This window comes from Kogia breviceps, chromosome 13 (genome assembly GCF_026419965.1).
Source record: "Kogia breviceps isolate mKogBre1 chromosome 13, mKogBre1 haplotype 1, whole genome shotgun sequence".
Taxonomy (NCBI): Eukaryota; Metazoa; Chordata; class Mammalia; order Artiodactyla; family Physeteridae; genus Kogia; species Kogia breviceps.
This window is the reverse complement of record NC_081322.1, coordinates 6,966,317-6,989,960: the sequence shown is the minus strand read 5'-3', so window position 1 is coordinate 6,989,960 and position 23,644 is coordinate 6,966,317. Positions and strand designations below refer to the sequence as shown.

Genomic DNA, 23,644 nt, shown 5'->3' with positions numbered 1-23,644 from the left:
AGAGTATAAACAAAAGTACATAGCTCTTCAGTGGCCTGAGGTGGACTTAGGAGAACTTCAAAATGGAGAACAAATGCAGCAAAATACTAATTATGTGTGTGACAAAACATAATGGATTAACTCAGGCCAGTTGCATCTGATAATGAGACTACAGTCTGTGTTGGCACGTTCGGCCTCCAGTTTGTCCCTCATATGGCACTGTTATTTTTTCCCATCAGAAAACAAAAAAGTGAACCTTGGTGGTCACCATGGTAACTAAATAGTGGGAGCGAGGGCAGAGGAAGGTCAAGGAATGTTCTATCAAGAAAGTACAAAACACAGGTTATTTTTAATTTTGGCTCTGTTCCTATAATTTTAATGTCTGAAAATTAAGATGTACATAAATAGTAATGTCTGTTTCTCAAGCAGCCCTGAGAAAAAATACTTTCCCAGTAATTCAATACAACCTTCTTATTTTGTTGACGTTTCATTTTCATCAGCTGCCATTCAAGCCAACAAAAATGCCCAAAGTGAGTATTTTCCAAATTTGTAACCAGGGAGGGAGGAGGGTGTCCCGTACCCTCCTTCCCCTTGTTTTCTGTTCTCCTCTGTTCTTTGTACACTAGCATGACTCACCGTCCGCAGAGCACAGATTGATAATTGCTTGTCTAGGAGTGGTGATGTGTTTACTTGCAGTCACCCATATTCTCTCATCTAATGACACTTGTGGCCAAGGACAAAGATTTGCCAGGCAGCTGACAAACCAGAGTGGGGAGGTGACGTAGCTTGTGAACCAAGGGTTCCCCCCCTACCCCCCCGCACAGGCCCAGCCAGCTGTCCCCGGCAGAGAAAAGCATACAGGACTGCACTCCAGGTCCAACTGAGCGGGCCTAAATGTTACTCTGTCCTCCCCACACCTCTGCTCGAAGGAAATGTGCCCAAGAACTAATAGCAGGAACAGCAGAAGAAATATAAAACAGAAAAAAAAGTCAAAACCTCAGAACATAGGAAAACTACCTTTCAAAAAACTCTCACAATACTTTATGCAAAAGATAGTGACATCGGTGTGTGAAAATAGTTTCCTAACGATTACAAATAGCTGGATTTTGCTTAAACCAGAGTCCTCACCAAGAACACAGACTTAGAGGTTTTCTATTTCTCTATAGATTTCATTTAGATTATAAACCAATCATAACCTATATTGGGCAGGCCGCGTTTAGATTTTACCAAAACAGTCCCACTGTTTTCATGAAATAGTTTTGTCACTTGTGTATTTATAAATATGCCACACCCTACATATGAATGCATCACTGAAAAGGAAATTTTAGAGTTAACCTTTCTTTGTCACTTTAAAATGTATCACTCAAAACTACATTTAAAGATAGAATTCATGTTACTGTCACCAGTGAAATTATTTTCAGGATCCACTTTCTTATTTTCATTCAATACATACTCATAACGTGATTCCATGGTGTCAGTCCTAGGTAAAGAAAAGAACTATAGGGGGTCTGTGCCATCATGGACCTCACAGTCTAGTAAAGTTGTTCCAGTTGACTAGGTAAGTCACAGAGAGAGCTGGAGAAACTAGGAAGACCTTTTGCCTATGCTAGCTGATTGGCTGACTCAGTTATTTCCAGGTCAGTTTTTAAAAATGTATTCTGATAAGAATGAGTCAATATTTCTGTCTCAAAGCCAATTCCACAAAAATGTTCCTGAGCACCTTCTCTATGCAAGAGGGATCTTTAATGGGATCTTTTAAAAAATGAAAAAGGTACTTTGTATTCTAGCAGCTGATTTTTTTCAAAGCACAAAATTATATCATAGGTGCACTAGCAATCCAGAGGCCCCGGTAACTTACTTTGTTCACTTTTCTTCAGAGGAGAATATTGATTTATTGGAGATTTCTTTGCTTTTTTTCATCTTGGAATATGAATGAGTGGATAGGTGATTGTCAGGGGCTTAACCAATAGTTAAATCATGTCTCACTGAATTCAGATTCCGCCTTTCTGAGCCGCTGCCATTTCGCAAACTGAGAACTTAAAATCAGGTCCCGTGGAATACAGTAACCTGGAGGTAAAACTATGGCCTCTCAAACTCTGCTCCCACGCATGACTGGGGACGCCCAGACTCTCCTCAAAGACCCTCACTCAGCTATTTCTAGAAGCCCCCGAGCGGGGGGTGGGTAAGGAACCGAGCTCGTCAGCGCTGTCCTGACGGCTACCAGGAGACCTTGTGACACTTCCTTCTCTCTTGCTCTTGCTGCCTCTGCTGTTATCACTGAAGCTGCTGTGCAGTTACCAAGGGCAACAAAGGAGAGATTGCAGGAAGAGCGGGACGCCTCCGGGATTGAACCCCAGTGCTCAGATAGCAACCAGACTTCCCCCACACTGAAGGCATTGGTGGGGCCAGAATCCCTGATGGTCTTGGAGTCCTTATGGTAACTGAAGCCCCCAGGGTCACAGAAGTCACTGCACAAAAGGCCTCCAATGGTAACTGTGGATGCACCAAAGTTGGGAGCAAGGGTGGCTCCTGAGGGGACAGGAGACCTAGTGAGAGAAACCTGGGTGGTAGTGGGGACAAGGGATTATGGGTTATCTTAAAGCAGCATTTACTTAGAAAGCACACTTTTGTGGCTTATACTATCGATACTTTAAAGGGTTGCTCATGGAGATTATAGGTCAGATAAAGCCCTGTCCCCGAAATATCTTTTGATGATGGCACAGGTGGAGAAATCAACGCTTCCTAACTCCTTTTGAATTGCCATCTTGTGTCCACAGTATGTCGGAGGTTTGGTGAAGCGTTACTGGACACTGGAAGAAATCCTTCAGGTATAGACAGGTTAAGGACAGAGGGCAGTGACGTGCTGGCAAGCCAGCTCTTTAGAGAAAGGAAAAAAAGTCCCTGATTAGCAGGTAGCATTTGCAGATCTCTGTGGTGTAAATTCCCCCACCGTGGCCGAGTTCATGATGATCACCAGCATGAGGTCACTGAACCCAGCCAGTGCCACTCGGCCCCAGCACGGGACTGAGGAAGGGCCAAGGGACGGCCACGGCCTCACCCCCCGGCTCTCGCTTTCCCGCGAAGACAGAATCAGATCGGAGAAATGTCCCCGCATCCCTAAGCAAGACATTACAAAGGCAGAAGTAAGGAGCGAGTAAGAAGAGAGCCGGTCATCAGACAAGCCTAGCGCCACTCGCTGCTGCCTCCGTTGGACCCTCTGTCTGCCTGACAAGGATGAACGCATTCTGACACGCCACGCCTCAGTCCAGGGGCAGCAGTGTTGCAAAGCAGACCGAGAGGCAGGCAGAAGGAGGGAAAAATCAGACGAAGAATTTGTCTTCTTAAAGTACGTGACAATAAGCCAGGGAGAAGATACGTGAGTTTGCATGGACAAACTTAAAACAGACGGCCTTTGTAAAGAAAACAGGCTGGGTTTTGAGCGGAAGTCAATGTTTTGTTCTTGTTTTCTTTTATTGGGAATACAGCTTAGTGCATAAGGACACTGGCTTTCCCATCTTTCTCACATCCCTCATTTCAGCAATCCTCTTGGCCAGAGATGCCTCGTGGGAGAGCCCGGGCCTGTAACAGTTCCTGATGTGTTGACACAGTGAGGGATCTCTACGGAGATACTCACCATGAGGTAACACTGCCTCAAGCGCAGTCCAAAAGATGATGTCAAAGGTATGTACAAACCAACAGTGACCTCGAAGGCTTCTACTGCATGGGGTGCACAAAGCAGAGCAGTGCTCATTCGTCATGAGCTTCATGATTTGCTGAGAATATGTTTGAGCCGGGGAAGAGCTGTGGTCGAGAACCAAGAATCAGTCATCAGCGATGTTGGTTAAGAGGTTAACTGGACATTCCAGAGAAATTAACTGCTCACAGGATATTTCAGAGAAATTAACTGCTTGCTTTGTGCCTCAGTTTTTCCAAGGCAGGAGATCACAAACTGTTATCCTTTTCACAGCGGTAAGCTATGAGGTTTCATGAATTAATGTATTGAAAGGATAGATTTTAGAAATGAGGCCCTATGTATGGTGGCTGTCTTAGCCAAGTTGCCTTGTAACAATTCCTGCACTCTCTCTATTACATTCTATGACTGTGGCACAGCAACGGTCCAAAGACAACAAGTTTTACTGTCATGAACTCAAGAATAGGCTTCTTCCAGCTGTGCTAAGTTGTATGCCTGCCGGTAGATCATTTTGGGTTGAAAATATTAATCGAAGAGGGCTACTGCTTCATCGTAGGTTATTTGTAGATAGTAAAGCTACAAAAGGTATAGTCTTAGGAGTTTTTGTCATTCACTGAGCTGTGGGATAAACCCAACGTCTGGACTTCACTCTTTGGAACAACACTATTCACAGCACATGATGAATATATTCAGCCCAAGGACTTTGCTTTTCTCTTCTTCCTTTCCTTTATTCCATGGGGCATTGATTAGAAAGCTTTAGATAAAGTTAACCCAAGTAAGCAATAAAAACAGAAACAGCAATAAATAAAAATAGAAACAAAAAGTATACTTATATTTGTCTGTATATTACAGCTTTGCTGGTACTTAACATTTTCTTATGATCCCACAAGATCATAACCCGCTTGAGGGCAAAAGCTGTCTAATGCACTTACGTAACCCCTGAAGCAATTAGCACAGGGCTTACACAGAATTTATGAGCAATACATCTTTACCACAGTATTTATGAGCAATACATCTTTACATAATTGAATTAAGCCAAGGGGGAAAAAGGCAGGGTATGAGAAAGTGCAATGGACACCAGCATATTCTACTTGATCTCCTGGAAAAGGTGGCCCCGTTCTGGCTGAACTAAATTGAAGGAAGCAAAAAATGTAGACTGATCTCTCAAAAAGTCCTCAGAAATCCTAAGGACCCTCTAGAATGATGCTTCTACTCACGGGCTCTTCATTCAGAAGGTGAAGAAGTTGCAGGATTTCCCAAATCTTACAGAGAAAACAGGAAGGCCAAAACGTGACTGAAAGGTTCAGAAACTAGATGAATTTTGAATGACTCTCCAATAGGAAAGCTCTGCCGGGGACGAGGGTTACAAACAGGCTGCTGATCAACTTGATAGGCTAATATTACATTCTCCCCAAATACCCGCTAATGAAATTCTCCAGATCTCTGAATTCTCACCCTCAGAATGTTAACCCAGAGGTCCTATATCACAGCAATTCCCCAACTTGTTGAGAGAAGGACGACTAAAAGCTCTTGAGAAAAGGTTAAAGGAATAGTAAGTGAATATAGTCATGACCAGAGTGTACAAACCTGTTGTTCTCTGTCTCTTAAAATACAGAACAATAGCTGCATGTGCAAACCTAGTAGAACTCCTTAAATATGCAGGAGGGCGGACATAGGGACAATGAAAAGTAAACTATTCTTAACACTGTAGAACAAGTGGGATATATTCACCCCTTGGGATTAATCAAGTATCTCAGATTTGAAAAAGATTTAGATAAATAAATGATCAGTGGAAAATAGGATGCTAAAAAGAAGTTAGGAAATATTTATGCACAGCACTAACCTTTGAGTATAATGTCCTAGAGAGCAACTGCCATACTCTTCCTGAAAGGTCACTGGGACCTGCCATGGTTCGAATGTTCGTGTTCCCCCCAAACTCATGTTGAAATCTTAATGCTAATGTGACAGTGTTAGAAGGTGGGGTCTTTGGGAGGTGCATAGGTCATGAAGATGGAGCCCTCCTGAATGGGATAAGTGCTCTTACAAGAGACCCCACAGAGCCCCTTAGCCTCTCCCACTATGGAGAGAAGTCAGCAGGGAGAAGTCAGCCATCTGCAACCCAGAAGAGGGCCCTCACCAGAAAATGACTCTGCTGTCACCCGCTCTTTCCAGCCTCCAGAACTGTGAGAAATAAATTCCTGTTGTTTATAAGCCACCCAGACTGTGTTATACTAAGACAGGGCCCCTGTGCAAAATAAAGCTCTGGGTTAGAGGGACCACATATCTGAACTAGTGCACGGTTAAGTCCTTCCTAGCACTGAAATACGAACTAGGCCATTGCTAAGTAATTCTCAATTAAAGAGGGAAGATGTGTCATCAAACCCTCCCTTTTATATACACCAGTCAACAAATATTTCTTGAAAACCTACTGAATGCAGAGTGCTATGGATATCCCCCCTCACTCGAATCAGTTAAAAAATACATGAATTTGCATGACCATATGTTATTGCTATGATGGTTTACTTTTCCTGTCAAAGGTAAAACATATATATAACAATTGCATCGAGTAAATGATATAAATAAGATAGGGACATAATTTCTAGGTTTTTTTTTTTTTTTTTTTTTTTTGCGGTACATGGGCCTCTCACTGTCGTGGCCTCTCCCGTTGCAGAGCACAGGCTCCGGACGTGCAGGCTCAGCGGCCACGGCTCACGGGCCCAGCCGCTCCATGGCACGTGGGATCTTCCCAGACCGGGGCACGAACCCGTGTCCCCTGCATCGGCGGGCGGACTCTCAACCACTGCTCCACCAGGGAAGCCCTATTGGGATTTTTACCCATAATTGTGTAAGTGTTATTTATATGATCTCAGAGCTTAGGGCATTCCACTGACTTTCAGCCCAGCAGAAGGCTGAGCTGAGATGCACCGGGATGGGGCTGCCAGAGGGAAGCCCGTAGCCAATGTGGTCTGACTTCCACCCCCTACCTGGTCCCTTCTCCCCGCAGCTCCGCAACCCCGCCCCCAAGTGTCAGTCTCTCCGACTCATACTCTGCAGAGCTCTCAGAAAAAGAGATTTAACACAGAAGTGTCTTTGTGTCACTCCTCTGCTCAAGAGTCTTAAGTAATTTGCTATTACCCAGAAGCAAATCCTACAGTCCTACATGGCCTAGACCCTGTCAAGCTCTCTGCATTCTCTTCCTGCCCTTGCCCTCAAAGAACCAAGTCCAACTCTGTTCCTGAACACACCACCCTTTCTCCAGGCCTCTGGACTGCTCTTCTCCTCCCCATTAGTCCCACTCTTCCTTCAAGTGTCAACTCAAGCATTGCTTTCCCTTCCTTGCGTCCCTTAGGAAAACGTAGCTGCTTCTTTCTTTACTCTCCATGAATGTTGTTCACCTATAACTACGGCAACTACCATGTTTATTTGCCTATGTGTGAACTTCCTGAAAGCAGAAACCAAGTTTGAAAATATCTTTACTCCTAATAGAGTGTCTGCACACTGTAGGCAACAGGATATTTGCTAAATAGTGAATAAATGAAACTGCTTTGTTCCCATGGCCTATACGTTTGCAGATTCCATTCTGCAAAGTCACGACTGTTCTTATTAGCACTCCAAATACTTAAGAGTATATTTCTGCACATCTTTCTTTGCAAATACATTTTACTTTCTTCATTTATTCCTTTGGGACAGTTCATCGGTTTGCGCTTAATACCTATTAACAACAACAAAGTGTGTGATCCCACCAATTTAGTAAGATCATTATTTCGCTGAATCTTACAAATCTACCTATCTTGGTGAAATCGCCCTCTTGCATGTTTAGCCCCAAACTTAAATGAGCTAACCTACGTTTCGTAGTCATTCACGGAGAAAACTGTGGCTGTAGAGAATGGCATGCTGTCTGTGAATGGGACCATGTACCTCAGTGGTTTCAAATCCACGGTGGCTTCTATAGCTGTAAACATTGAGTTTACCTGGGTTCACACCCTTGACTTTCTCTTGGACAAACCTGAAAGCTCCAGCCAGCTAGAACTGCCAACTTTCGCATAGTTTTCTACCCACAGCCATCAATCTCTCGCTGGCAATAGAAGGAGACTAAACCTTGGTTTGCCCCAGCGTCACCTGGGAAGATGATGACTCTTTCACTGCATCTGAGCCAAGGATGATGTTACCCAGCAAAGCAAACCCGGTGTACAACGTTCTACCAGTTCTATAATTTGGGGCGTTGGATTCTCTACACACAATGTGGCACATTTCCTGGACCAGCTAATGGAGCCAGTTGCTTCTACTGGTGCCAAGTGTCTGCCCAGTGATTTAGCACACCTTCCCTTTTGGTTTTTTTTTTACTGTTCAATGTTCATTTCCTTGGTTAACATTGGTGTCATATCAAATGAAGTCACCAAACCTCAGGGAGGAGACAACTTGCCTCCAAAAGAGTAGCATATTATTCTGAGGAGATGTTTAGTCAGAACTGAAAACGAATGACTGGGGCACAAAGCTGGTGTGAACACAGCTAGTCTATAAATGTGTGTAGTGTTAATTAAGAACCTATAGGTAGTTTTAGCTAAAATCAGTTTCAGTGTCGTTAGGGAAATAAGAGAGAAAATTGCTATATGCATATGAAAACAGATTTTTAGATTTCTTTAAAGAATTGTCTTTTTCTGGCAAGAAACACTTAATAAAACTTAAACTTAATTCCCTGAAAATCATTTGCAATTATCTTCTTCCTTTGTTTTTAATTGGTAGGAAGCATTTTCAATGAAAACTGCAGTTCACCATGCATGTTAGCTAGAGCTAAGAACTGGTTTTACAAATCTAAGAACTTTGGATAAGGTCACTGTCAACTGAGGGAAACTAGGCGGGGTGGGGTGGAGGGGGTCCTGGGGTTCCACCCACCATGTGAAGGAGAAGGGCAGTGCTTTCCACCACTGGGTTTGTAGACTTCAGATTTGCTTTATCAAGCTGACATTATTTTAAATATTCATAGGACAGAATAAAAGATGAAGGCTAGTTGTCTAGGGAGTAGAGAATAGTAAATTTTGAAAGCTAATGATGAGGCCTAAAAGGAGCTGAAGTTATTTTTGCTTTACAGGTATATGGGGCTTTGATCAAGGGAGCTCTGAAAAGATCTCTATTTTACAACTACGACTCAGGATCTTTTGGGTGTGCCCTCAGCTAAACATCCAGGTGAAGTTACATGGACTAAATCTTCATCTCGAAAAAAAACTGCATTTTAAAATCTACACAGACCCAGATATTGTCACAGATGCAAATCAGGCCTCTTTTCCAATTCTTTGAAGATTGAGCTCTTGAGGAAATCAAACCAGGTGTCAATATGGAAGAAAGAGAATTTTCTCAACACTTTTCAAATAGAAAAAAATTAAAATAGTTGTAATATCAAACTCTCCACAGAGAGCTGTTCTCTACAAATAGAGTAACACCTTCTAAAACAAATGAGGAAAACATGTCTTTGTAATTTTACTTCAAAGACAGCATGCCAGAAACTAAATAAATTAGAAAATCAGTTTGTATTTCAACTTTCAAATTAGTAATTACATTTCCTTTAACCTGGGCTGGTAAATACACAGCATGAGTTTTGTCACACTTTCCTCCCAGATCATTAATTGGTTGTGGCATTTTTTGGCTGTTGAGGCTGAATACATTCCTAGAATTCTCAACACTTCACCCGAACCACCTCTACTAATAGATCAGAGTTCCTGGTCACAGAATATGGGTTTGGCATTTCTGCTCTCAATTCTTTTAAAGTGAAACATGATTCCTTCTTTGAATGAATCAGATGGCAAATGAATCCTTTTAAAAATGATGCCTAAGTAGCCTGGCTAAAGACAAGGCTGATCAAAGCTCACCAAGAATACAACTGTGTAAGAAATGATGATGCTTATTTGACTGCTGTGGCAAAAATTCAAAGACAGACCCAAAGCCACTCCTTAGAGTGAGTGGCTATATCAACTCCTGCCTTATATCTAACTCAAACACTCAGGTTATGAGTGTTCATGACTCATTCAAAATAATCAATAGAGTCTGTGATTTCACTCAGAGCAATATGATAACCAGTTAAGACCTATTACACCAGGTCAAAATGCACATAATTCTGAGCGATAAGTTGTTATATCTAATTATTCTAAAAGAGAATTCATTGGTGGGATTATTAAACAATCATAAAGCATTTATAGAACACCTCTTGAATTCGAGAATTAGTTGATATAAGTAATGTAATCAATTTACACCACTTTGGAAGTAATAGAAGTCCCAACGTTAGTAGACTTTCTGTTCCATGCTGGGGCAGCCGGGATAGAGTTGGATAGCAGGGAGTGAGAGGAAAACATGTTTGAGGACAATTTTTTTTTAAAGCCATTGACTTGCCTTGTTTATATTGGGGTATTACTTTGAAATCTTGATGCTGCATAAACATAAACAAAATTCAAAAGCAAACTATAAAATGGGAACATTATTTACAAGTACTATGTATAAATATATGCCATTAACATGCTGATTAATTATTAGTATGATAATCACAATATCAATAATTAATGATAATATATACAGAGCTCTTATAAATCAAAAACACTAGTATATAAAAAAGGAGGCAGGGACTTCCCTGATGTGCAGTGGTTATGAATCTGCCTGCTGAAATACAAAGGATCATGAGAGATTACTACAAGCAACTATATACCAATAAAATGGACAACCTGGAAGAAATGGACAAATTCTTAGAAATGCACAACTGCCGAGACTGAACCAGGAAAAAATAGAAAAAATGTACAGACCAATCACAAGCACTGAAATTGAAACTGTGATTCAAAATATTCCAACAAACAAAAGTCCAGGACCAGATGGCTTCACAGGCGAATTCTATCAAACATTTAGAGAAGAGCTAACACCTATCTTTCTCAAACTCTTCCTAAAGACAGCAGAGGGAGGAACACTCCCAAACTCATTCTACGAGGCCACCCTCACCCGGATACCAAAACCAGACAAAAATGTCACAAAGAAAGAGAACTACAGGCTAATATCACTGATGAACATAGATGTAAAAATCCTCAACAAGATACTAGCAAACAGAATCCAACAGCACGTTAAAAGGATCATACACCGTGATCAAGTGGGGTTTATCCCAGGAATGCAAGGATTCTTCAATATACACAAATCAATCAATGTGATATACCATATTAACAAATTGAAGGAGAAAAACCATATGATCATCTCAATAGATGCAGAGAAAGCTTTCAACAAAATTCAACACCCATTTATGATAAAAACCCTCCAGAAAGTAGGCATAAAAGGGACTTTCCTCAACATAATAAAGGCCATATATGACAAACCCACAGCAAACATTGTCCTCAATGGTCAAAAACTGAAACCATTTCCACTAAGATAAGGAACAAGACAAGGTTGCCCACTCTCATGACTATTATTAAACATAGTTATGGAAGTTTTAGCCACAGCAATCAGAGAAGAAAAAGAAATGAAAGGAATCCAAATCGGAAAAGAAGAAGTAAAGCTGTCACTGTTTGCAGATGACATGATACTATACATAGAGAATCCTAAAGATGCTACCAGAAAACTACTAGAGCTAATCAATGAATTTGGTAAAGTAGCAGGATACAAAATGAATGCACAGAAATCTCTGGCATTCCTATACACTAATGATGAAAAATCTGAAAGTGAAATTAAGAAAACACTCCCATTTACCATTGCAACAAAAAGAATAAAATATCTAGGAATAAACATACCTAAGGAGACAAAAGACCTGTATGAAGGAAGCTATAAGACACTGATGAAAGAAATGAAAGATGATACAAATAGATAGAGAGATATACCATGTTCTTGGATTGGAAGAATCAACATTGTGAAAAATGACAAATGGGACCTAATGAAACTTAAAAGCTTTTGCACAGCAAAGGAAACCATAAACAAGACCAAAAGACATCTCTCAGTATCAGAGAAAATAGTTGCAAATGAAGCAACTGACAAAGGATTAATCTCCAAAATTTACAAGCAGCTCATGCAGCTCAATATCAAAAAAACAAACAACCCAATCCAAAACTGGGCAGAAGACCTAAATAGACATTTCTCCATAGAAGACATACAGATTGCCAACAAACACATGAAAGAATGCTCAACATCATTAGTCATTAGAGAAATGCAAATCAAAACTACAATGCAATATCATCTCACACCAGTCAGAATGGCCATCATAAAAAAATCTAAAAACAATAAATGCTGGAGAGGGTGTGGAGAAAAGGGAACCCTCTTTCACTGTTGGTGGGAATGTAAATTGATACAGCCACGATGGAGAATATTATGGAGGTTCCTTAAAAAACTACAAATAGAACTACCATACAACCCAGCAATCCCACTAGTGGGCATATACCCTGAGAAAACCATAATTCAAAAAGAGTCATGTACCAAAATGCTCATTGCAGCTCTATTTACAATAGCCCAGACATGGAAGCAACCTAAGTGTCCATCAACAGATGAATGGATAAAGAAGATGTTGCACATATATACAATGGAATATTACTCAGCCATAAAAAGAAACAAAATTCAGTTATTTGTAGTGAGGTGGATGGACCTAGAGTCTGTCATTCAGAGTGAAATAAGTCAGAAAGAGAAAAACAAATACCATATGCTAACACATATATATGGAATCTAAAAAAAAAAAAAGAAAAATGGTCATGAAGAACCTAGGGACAAGACGGGAATAAAGACACAGACCTACTATAGAATGGACTTGAGGATATGGGGAGGGGGAAGGGTAAGCTGTGACAAAGTGAGAGAGTGGCATGGACATATATACACTACGAAATGTAAAATAGATAGCTGGTGGGAAGCAGCCGCATAGCACAGGGAGATCAGTTCGGGGCTTTGTGACCACCTAGAGGGGTGGAATAGGGAGGGTGGGAGGGAGGGAGACACAAGAGGGAAGAGATATGGGGACATATGTATATGTATAACTGATTCACTTTGTTATAAAGCAGAAACTAACACACCATTGTAAAGCAATTATACTCCAATAAAGATGTTAAAAAAAAAAAAAGAATCCGCTTGTCAATGCAGGGGACATGGGTTCGAGCCCGGGTCCAGGAAGATCCCACCTGCCGTGGAGCAACTAAGCCCGTGTGCCACAACTACTGAGCTTGTGCTCTAGAGCTTGTGAGCCACAACTACTGAGCCTGCATGCCACAACTACTGAAACTCACTTGCGTAGAGCCCGTGCTCTGCAACAATAGAAGCCACTGCAATGAGAAGCCTGCACGCCCCAATGAAGAGTAGCCCTCTCTTGCTGCAACTAGAGAAAGCCCACGTGCAGCAAAAGACCCAACACAGCCAAATATAAATTAATTAATTTTTTTTAAATGTAGGCAAAGGCATCAATAGGTGATTCACAAAGAGGATAAATGAACTTCTCCTCTAACATGAAAATATATTTAACTTCATACATATACAAAAGTACATTTAGAAAACTAGTGAAATTTACAACAGAGCAACAAGGAAATACCATTAACAGAGATTGAGTTAGAAAACTAAATGTTGGTGAAGATATGGTGAGATGAGCACTCTTGCACACAATTCATGAAAATGTAAATTGATATGAGGCAGTACATACAACAAACTCCTCCTTTTCTTTCTGCAAAGTAATTTGACAAATTGTATAAACAGCCTTCAAAATAGTCATTCATTTGGATCCAATAATCCCAACTTCTGGGATGTTATCCTTAAGATATAATTAGAGATGCAACCAGAAATTGATTGACAAGGATTTTTGTCAATGTTTTAATAATAGTATTAGATTCCAAATCCCAAACCATTAGAGACAATTTAGATGACCAATAGTGTGGAAATTATTAAATAAGTTATGACTGGTTTATTGATAAGATATGGTTTAGATATTAATTCATAAAACAAGAATTAGCTCTAAACCGTATCCTCAGTATAATGCTAATTTTGTGAATATAGTAGGTAAGTTATTCAAAAGGACAGAATTTATAAAGTACATCAAACTGTTCAGCAGTTATTTATCAGTGGTGAGAATGTATATGAGTTTTTTCTTTATGCTTATTTTTTCCCAAGAAGTCTAGACTGAACACATATTACTTTTGCATTCAAATTTAATGTTTAAAAGTAAGATGACACCATTAAATATGAAAATTTCATATTATGAGAGAAAGGCACAAGTAGATGAATGAAAGGACTGACAAAGAATGTCGATGACTGAAATTCCGGTCCTGAATGGTGGGTGTAGTGTACTACGAAACATGCACAGTAATTTCCAGCAAGGCATGTGCAGCATGTCTTCCCACCATGCTTAAATCAAGACTAGTTCACACACCACCTGGTCATCTGGAATTACTCTGTGTGGAGTCTGGGGGCTGTCTCTCTTTTTCTCCTGTCCTTCTCCTTCTGCTTTGCTTCCTTAAGTTCTCTTCTTACTTGAAGGCCTAACTCCTCCATGAAATCTTTCTCCACCTCAAGGCACTGCAACCTCTATTCCACTAGAAGTCTAGAGTATATATTGTCTATATCTCTCATTTTGTACTTAAATTTTATTGTCCTGTTTTGGGGGTTCTTTTTTTACTTTGAGATTTTGATGCCTTAACTGGAATTTTAAAACTCCACCAGGGAAGGGATAACATTGAAAATTCTTTTGTTGCCCTATTCAGTCATTCAAGAAATATCTTTTGAGCACATAGCATGTGTACTAGACACTGTTTGAGGTGCTAGGGACAGACAGGTGACATTTTAAAAAGAGAGAAAAAAATCCGTGCCATCAAAAGCTTACAATCTAGTGTTGGAGCCTGATAATTGGTGCCATGTCATACGTGATGCAAATCCATAGTAAATTGTGACAATGTAATGAAGTAAGGAAGACAGAAACAATGACCAAGAAAAATGTATTCATTTTCTATTGCCGCCATGACAGATTTAACATAAAATTTAATGGCTCAAAACAACATTCATTTATTAGCTCACAGCTTTTGGGTCAGAAATCTGGGTATAGTAGTAGTTCAGATGGGTCTTCTGTTTAGAGTCTCACAAGAATAAAATCAAGGTGTTGGCATGGCTGTACTCCTTACTGGAAGTTCTGGGAAAGAATCCACTTCCAAATTTATTCAGGTTGTTGGCAGAATCCAGTTTCTTGAATTGGTAGGACTGGGGTCCCTGTTTCTTTGCTGGGTGTCCACTGGGAGGCCTTACCACCTAGAGGCCCCTCTTTGATTCTTGCACATGGCTCCCTACATCTCAGTACCAGTAGCAGTGCACTGAATCCTTCTCACCCTTGGACTTTCTCTGATTTCTTTTGCTGCATCTCTTGCCTCCAGTTGGAAAAAAAATTCTCTGCTTTTAAAGAAGCATGGGATTAGGTTATGTCCACTTGAATGATCCAAGATAATCTCCCCAACTTAAGGTCCATAACCTTAATTACATCTGCAAAGTCTCTTTTGCCTTATAACATAACATATCCACGGGAGCCAGGGCTTAAGGTGTAGGCATCTCTGGGGAGGGCCGTCTGCCTACCACGAATAGTAATAGCAACGAACAACTGTATGGAAGGCTCCCAACTGAAATGACGGACTCAACTCAAGAAATTTAATTGAATTCCATGAAGCCTAATGTTTATTCTTCTCATGAGAAACATTTCTACCATAAGCCTGATTTCCTGATGACCAGTCTAGAACACATTGATAATCTTTTGCTTGTCGAGGTTTTGAATCAATAGAAACCATTTTTAGCTGTGTTTTCTCCTAATTACCCAAATCCCATTGTTGCTGGTTCAACGAATGTATTCTCATCTTTGTCCTAACATCAGTCAGACGTTGAGAAACCCAAGGAACAAGAGTAGTTTGTTTGGGGGGTTGGGGACAGAGAAAGCCTAGCTGTGTATTACCTCATAACGGCAAATTATGCAGTTTCTCCACAGGACAAGATCAGATCCTGCGGTAAATAAAAAGAGCACCTGAGGTGTGGGAACATCAGAGAGAAAACTGTCTGGCCTCTTTGGGAATGGAAAGAACAGAGCGGTCAACGACTCATCCTGTGGCACCACACACAGACTTTCAAGAGATTGTGGAGGGTAAATGCCAAATTCATATGACAGACGGCTCTTTTAAGGCTTGTACAGTGCCACTTATTCATCTGAGGGGGCACAAGGAAATGCCTTCAACCCTGATCCCAGACACAGAAAGGAGCCCAGGTTCACGCTCCTGCCTGCCAAGGACAGAGCACTGTTCAACTTAATCTTGCCCATGAGGTGAACCAGCCGCCCGGGCCTGCTAATGACATCACATCTTGAGGGGTGAAGAAAATAAAACTGTGGGAGTTTTTTTCTTAGCATGAAATGTATTCAAAGCCCATTTCCACTGCAACGTCTGAGCACCAGTGTTAGTTGGGAAGAAAAATAACTAGAGAAGAAAAATTTTCTGTAGTTAATACTGGGTTTGGGGAGGCAACCAAGTTAGAAAACGTAGGCAAAGGTGTTTCATACATTTGAAGCAGAAAGGTTTTTTTTTAAGCTGGTTGTTATTACTACACTCAATTCCAACTCCTTTATCTCGCCAATGAGACAACTGACTCCAGAACAGCTTGACTTTCTCAAGATTATGTCATTCCTGCTCAAAGTACATTCAAGGGCTGCCCATTGCCCACCAGAGGGGGGAAAAAAAAAAAAGTTTAAATCTTTTAGACTTTCACTCAAGGCTTTTTTATCTTGATACAGATTACTTTTCACATCAAATCACCAATTAATTACTGAACAGCTACTAAGGTCAAGACAGTTTCAGGTGCAGTGGGCATAGGCAGAATCACTAAATACGTTTTATTCTTAAAATATGTTCTATCTCCCACAGAGACAATAACCCTAATTAAACTCATCTGCCTACTACACTCCAAACCGACTCTTGATTTTCCACCTTGGCATCTTTATTCACGCCATCTCCCTCACCTAAAATGCTCTCCTCCATCACTACCTTTTTCCTTCAAAACCTTACCCATCCTCCCAGCCCAGCTCAAATGCTCTCTCTTTTAGGAGGCTTTCCCACACACTACTAGACCAGTGGTTCCCAGCCAGGGCAATTTTTCCTCCCCAGGGGACATTTGGCAATGTCTGGGGACATTTTTTTTTTTTTTTTTTTTGTTTTGTTTTTTTGCGCTACGCGGGCCTCTCACTGTTGTGGCCTCTCCTGTTGCGGAGCACAGGCTCCGGACGCGCAGGCCTAGCGCCATGGCTCACGGGCTTAGTTGCTCCGCGGCATGTGGGATCTTCCCGGACCAGGGCACGAACCCGTGTCCCCTGCATCGGCAGGCGGATTCTCAACCACTGCGCCACCAGGGAAGCCCCCTCTGGGGACATTTTTGATGATCACAATGGGCTTCTATGAGTAAGGGTCAGGGATGCTGCTAAACATCCTATTATGCATTGGTCAGCCCCCATGACAAAGACTTCTACAGCCCCAAATGTCAATACTGCTGAGGGAGAGCCACCCTGTACGAGAATACAGTGGAATCTCCTCTTCTCAACTCGTGTTAACACCCAACGTATGAACAATCTTTTGGCATTTAGCATATACTTTGTTTTCTTTTTCTACCTTTTCTCTGTCTGCATGTATTCTTTTCCTAAATGACTTGGAAGTTTGTAAAAGAGAGGAGCAATTTTATGCTGTTCAGCATGTCCTTCCATGTTTGATTCCCATGCCTATTGTAAGCACTGAAAAAAAAGCTCTATCGATAACAGTGACAAAATACACTTTACTCTTCAGTACCAACAAGCACTCGGGCTTACAGTTATCGCTGCCATGGCTCACCAGTTCCAACTTCCCTCATTTTTAGGCTGCATCTTCAACTCCCCCTGCTTTCATGAAGATGGGAAATCCCCATGAAAAAAATTGCCAGAACCCTAAATTGGCGAAATGAGTTGGGCTCAAGTTGAAAAAGCAGTGTCTCAAGTTTGGCACAATACAAAGAATGTACTTAAACCTCTGTTTCATTTGATCATCCCTTTCCCCACACGCACACTTCATTTTAGTACCCTGCTCCCTCCATACAACTCCTCAAGAGCTTGGAGTAGAAAAGAGAAGGAGTCAGGTTCCGGGGGCAATGCCTCCACTTCCGGTTATGGCTCATGTAGGGGAAAACGTCCCCAAAGCAGGACAGGGTTAAAAACTCCACATGCCCTCAGCACTGACAAGATTATCCTTCACCTTACTCCCGTATGGAATTCAAGATAAGTTTAACAAAGTTATAACTTCTCACATGGCGTCTACTTCTACACTGGTACTTTAAAAAAATATCTAATTCAAACAAAATCTTTCTCTCTCTCTCTCATATTCATATTGTCTCCTCCTGTCCTCCCTCTCTCCCCTCCCTCTCTCCTCTCTCTCTCTCTCTCTCTCTCTCCCCCCACCCCCATTTTGACAATGCCCTCGGCATACACTTCGTCTTCAACAGCGATCAAAAGGAATGGTCACTGTCTGACATCCTTATCTTAACAATGTTGAAAAATATTCTTTTTTAGAAAAGGTATTTCTATGAACGCAAAATTAACTAATAGGGACATTTCCAAAAGTCTAATCTAACGGATGTCTGGCCTATCCCTATAATTAATCCAGAAAACTTCAGGGAGAATAGAACCATACCTTCATTAAATTTTTTACTAGAACAGAGATTTTCAATGAGAGGAGGGGGGAGAAGTGATTTTGCTCCCCAGATACTGTAGTCAGACTCAGCAAATGAAAATACTGAATGCTTAGTTAAATTTGAATTTTAGATAAAGAACAAAAAAGAAGGTTTTTTCAAATAAGCGCTTCATGTAAAATAATTTATTTAATCCCCACAACAACTTTAAAAGGTGGGTATGAACTGGGGCTTAGAGAAGTTAAACAGATTGCCCTAGACACAAAGCTGAGAAGAGATGGGTTTGAATCAAGGTCTGATTCCAGGGACCGATGGGTTGAACATTCTGATATTTACCAGGTCAGAACAGATTCTTCAACATGATCAAAATAAGTTTTTAATATAAATATGTCCCATTCAACATTTCAGACAAACGTATATTTTTTTAAATGCATGCTGTCACGTCTTTTCTTTTTTTGTTGTTTTTAAATTTATTTATTTATTTATTTTATCTTTGTCTGGGTTGGGTCTTTGTTGCTGCACGTGGGCTTTCTGTAGTTGCGGCGAGCTGGGGCTACACTTCCTTGTGGTGCGTGGGTTTCTCACTGTGGTGGCTTCCCTTGTCACAGAGCACGGCCTCTAGGCACGCGGGCTTCAGTAGTTGTGGCACGCAGGTTCAGTAGTTGTGGCTCATGGGCTCCAGAGCGCAGGCTCAGTAGTTGTGGCACACGGGCTCAGTTGCTCCGTGGCGTATGGGATCTTCCCGGACCAGGGCTCGAACCCGTGTCCCCTGCATTGGTGGGCTGAATTCTTAACTTCTGTGCCACCAGGGAAGCCCCAAACATATTTTAAAGTTATTCATTCTTTATCTGATATTCAAATTTAACTAGCATCGTGTATTTTTATCTGACAGTCTATCCACAGGGGACATTTGGCAAAGTCTGGAGACAACTTTGGGTGTTAAGACTAGGGAAGATGCTACTGGCGTGGGCAAAGGCCAGGGACGCTGCTAAACACCCTACAATGCATAGGACAGCCCACCGCAACAAAGAATTATCCAGTCCAAAACGGCAGTAGTGTCGAACTTGAAAGATCCTCACTTAGAATCACCTTTGAGAACATCTAATCTGCCCTCTTATTTTAGTTAGAGAGGAACAGAAGACCCAGAGGAGTTAAAGTAGCATTCTCTTAGCCTCACTGCTAATTACTTTCCAAGTTGGTCAACTTGGAGGCACACCCAGAAGACTAGTTCCATTTCTGTGTGGCCCGGAAATGTTACCTACTAAAGCAGATACACTTAAGCTATCCAAGTGTAGTCCTTCAGACTTCTCCAATAGAGAACATCAATCAAGTCCCTGGGTGGCCTCTGGCTGGGAGGAAGAGGAGGTATAGGGCTTGGGACAAAATTTTTGTTCAAATATTTTTCTAAATCGTTTTCCCCAAACTAAATTTTATTTATAGGAAAGGAAAAGATGAGTGAAAACGCTGGCTTGGAATGAGTTAGATGATGCCTACCCACCCCCCCTCACATTTTCTTTGACCTACAAAGATACATTGTCTGAGTCTCTAAGAGGGCTAAACTTTCCTTTTTCAAGGATTTCCCTGCTCTTGGATGTGGGGAAATTGCTTAAATAGAAAGCGACCCAAAGAAGTTATTAAGTATTACCAAAGGAAAATGAAAGCATTGATGAAACGTACTAGAGATTATTTGGGGGATGGCCAAATGTCAGAAGAAATAACACGATGCGGTGTACTGAAAATGTATTCAGACCTCAACTCTTGCCACATAAGGTTTGCCTGGAGGCCCCAAAGCAAGCAGCATGGCTCATCTAAGTATAGAGCTAGCCAAGATAATCTAATGAGCTAAGAATCTAATGACACTATACACTCTCTCTGATCCTGCTTGGTTTTATTTTAACAGACCGATTTTTTAAAACATCTTTATTGGAGTATAATTGCTTTACAATGGTGTGTTAGTTTCTGCTTTATAACAAAGTGAATCAGCTCTACATATACATATACATACATCCCCATATCCCCTCCCTCTTGCTTCTCCCTCCCACCCTCCCTATCCCACCCCTCTAGGTGACAGACCAATTTTTATTGCTTCTCTTCTGTGAGTGTCTGCGGTGATGCCCTGCCACTGCTTACTGAAAATTTTTCTTAAGTTATGAGTTGAGGTTTCTCAAGTGCAGTTTTTAAAATACTCGTTCAGCATGTTAGTAACTATTAGTATGAATTTTTGGCAGGTCTGAAGAGGAATAATTGCTTTAAGCACACCATCTAACTAAAAAAATACTCATCTTACTAAAAGAACTTTTACATGAAACATAAAAATGAATTTAGGGCATATCCTATTGGAGATTTGGGGAAAGAGTTTCTCACTTCCTTCCCATCCCCCCAGCTCACTGTCAAACTTTCAAAAGAAAGTTTTAAAACTTTGCCATTATCACTGTCCTTTCCAGGCCTGGTACAACTAACTTCTGAACCGACTGCTCTTTAAAATCCTCTTGGAACATCCACTCTGCCATTGTTATTTATACTAACGTCCACATTCCCTTATAGACACATAATTTCCAGTTGCTTTTTTGACCCACTGATTTTAATAGGGGTGCATTTCAACTGCAGCCTTCCAATAGTCAGACGGTTCCCGTCTCTTAATATTTAGGTTACCCACACACTTTGCATCCCCAAGAGAATTAGAAGATAATTGTCAGAATCCTCAGACACTTATGCGTTTTCTGGAAGCCAACTTTCCTAAATTTTTACATTAATCACTTCAAGTAAATTAATTGAAAGTAACTCCAGTCAAATGTTATTTTGAGGAAGGAAATGCTACTGACTTCCGGCTCTAATTTTCATCTTATTTGGGAAACACTTGGGCCCCAACACAGCCAGTAGAGATGGCAGTGGTCCTATGACTAGGAGTCCCCAGAATTGCTTCTGCCAGTGGCTCTGGACCTAAAAGACAGTAGAAAATCTCCGCAGCATGTCTAAGGATTAGAGATTAGATTAGAGCATGTCTAAGGATTCTTTGCTAAGAACCACAAGTGTTTGTTGCAATCTCCACAACTCTAACCTTCCTCAAGGAATATAAGCCACCATTAAGCTGACTAGAACCATCAATACCTCTTTGCTGTCTCAGCAAATATATGAAGATTTTAAAGAGATGGAGACACTTTCCCCAGAATTGAATACCTTTTGGAGAAAGTCACCTTTCGGTCATTCTAAAGGCACTCAGCTCCTAAACACCTTTTTGAATGACTTAAGATCATTTTATGTACCTTTATATATTTTAAAAAAGAAACAATGTTGCTTTGAGGAAAATCTATCATGTCCTAAGCAAACAGCTGAATTTTGTCTAGGAGTAATGTTAGATATTAAATCATTTCTATAGTTGTGAATTTCGTGTCAACAAATTATTTTACAAAGCAAATACCTTAGAATTTCAGTTATCTTAGATGGAAATAATTATCAGAATTATTGATAATGATTTTCATTTTCCAGTAAGGCTTGACTTAATCCCCAGGTGAAAAGCTCTTTTAGAATTGAGAATTCATCCCCTATATCTGAGATTCCATTGTGAGCCCCAGAAAATAACTATGTTTTTATACACCTCATCTCAGAAGATAAGAAAAGCAACATGGCCAAAAGTCAGTATAAAAGACCGAGCTTTTCTGCATGTTTAAAAACAAAAGTCTGTTGAATTAGAACACTTGTTAGCTTTTTAATTTTCCAGCTTTGGTGGACATGATTTGTTTATAAGAGAGATAAGACATATTGATAAAAATAGAACTGGTCCAAACAAGCTGATTTATGAAGAAATATTTAGTACGTTCAAGTTTTTCTGCGGCCAAGATGTCGGGTATATAACTCATGCAGTGTTTACTGTAAACACCCCCCTGCCACCCCGCCACAGACCTTCCTTTCTATCTACCTTTCACTTTGTTACAGTCATCTCAACAAATCTAATTCCAATAAATCAGGTCTCTCCTACTCTTTGAATCTGGTTTGTAGAGAACTTCAACCCACCAAAAATTATAATAATAACAATAGCTAACACATACAGCCCTACTATGTGCTGGGCATCGCTTTAAGCTAAATCATCTTGCATGAGCATCAGAACTACCTTATGAAGTGGTACCATTATCACTCCGATTACACAGGTGAGGAAGCTGAGGCACAGAGAAGTTAAATACTTTGTGTAATATTGCAGCTGGGTTCCAGAGTCCATTCTTTTACTGCCTTTCCGGACATCGTAGAAGAATATTTATTGACTTGGACCTAGAATTTTTCCTTTGCTTAAAATTATGTTTACATACATATTTTAATGGGATCGTATGGGGTTTTTTACTCAACACAATGTTATGACTATTTTTCCAAGCGTTCATAGGGTGAAGAGAAAAAACTACGTCAATTGTTCTTAAAGCACAGAACCAACTAACTGAGAAGTTTGTCCTGATTGGGATATAATTTCCCTCAGGAAACTTGCAACTTGAGACACATGGTATAGTGAGAGAGTCATGCCTGGACTAGACTTTGATCCCAGATCCAAGGGACATGGGCGATTATTTAATTTCTCTGGACCACTTTTATTCTCTGATTTTCAAAGTAAGGGCGTTAAATGAGGTAATCTCCAGATTCTATGCACTAAGGTGCCTGGACATACACACTGGAAAGCAAACGCTCCAGAATTCACGCTGAGCACGATGTCAGCAGGTGTGAAGTGTGTGCGTGTGACACACATGCTCAATGGAAGAGAGGGCAGGATGTGGGTGATCAGGTGGGATGACAGAGGGCAAGAACTTTCGGGGGGCGGGGGGGCAGGGGACAGTGGCTTGTGCAAAGGTGTGGCAGCCCCAGAGACAACCAGGGCACGAGGGAGTTGTCGGCTGTGTCCTTTCCCGGCAATGCCTCTTTACCTCTCTGCCTACATCCTCAGTTTCCTTGTTCACACTCCGTATTTGGTACAATCCTTCCCGTCACTTCTCTTTCTCCCCCTACCAAGGTGAAGTCCACAGGGACCTGCCCTGTCTGAATATCTCATTTCTTTAGGGCCCGGCTCCAGATACATTAAAATCAGAAGTGATGTTTGAAATATTTAACAACCAATCAGAGCGATGCCAGCTGCCATGCTGAAGTGAGGTTTTGAGGCCCCCTGCGGCATAAGTTTGAATGCTTTAGTTTCTGGATTGTAGGGAGGCCCAGAGGATCTCAGTGGAGGGGCCGCACAGAGGCAATGGCTGGGTCACCAGCCAAACGGGAGCACACTGGCTCAGTTAGAACAGACAGCAGCTATAAACAATCAGTTTGCCCATCCTGGCGTGTACCAACTTAGCATAAATT

At 41.0% G+C, this 23,644-nt stretch overlaps 1 protein-coding gene across 7 annotated transcripts in view; it reads right to left on the bottom strand.

Annotated features, from left to right (window-relative positions):
- Positions 1 to 23,644, bottom strand: part of FILIP1 (filamin A interacting protein 1) — a 184,701-nt gene that overhangs the window by 121,347 nt on the left and 39,710 nt on the right. For 3 of the 7 annotated variants that reach the window (XM_067011298.1, XM_067011301.1, XM_067011299.1), the window contains exon 3: positions 3,614 to 3,780. The exons of the other annotated variants lie outside the window; for them this stretch is intronic. In XM_067011298.1, the coding sequence (XP_066867399.1) occupies positions 3,614 to 3,730 (117 nt within the window). In that variant the 5' untranslated portion in view covers positions 3,731 to 3,780. The remainder of the gene's footprint in view (positions 1 to 3,613; positions 3,781 to 23,644) is intronic. 7 annotated transcript variants of the gene reach the window in all.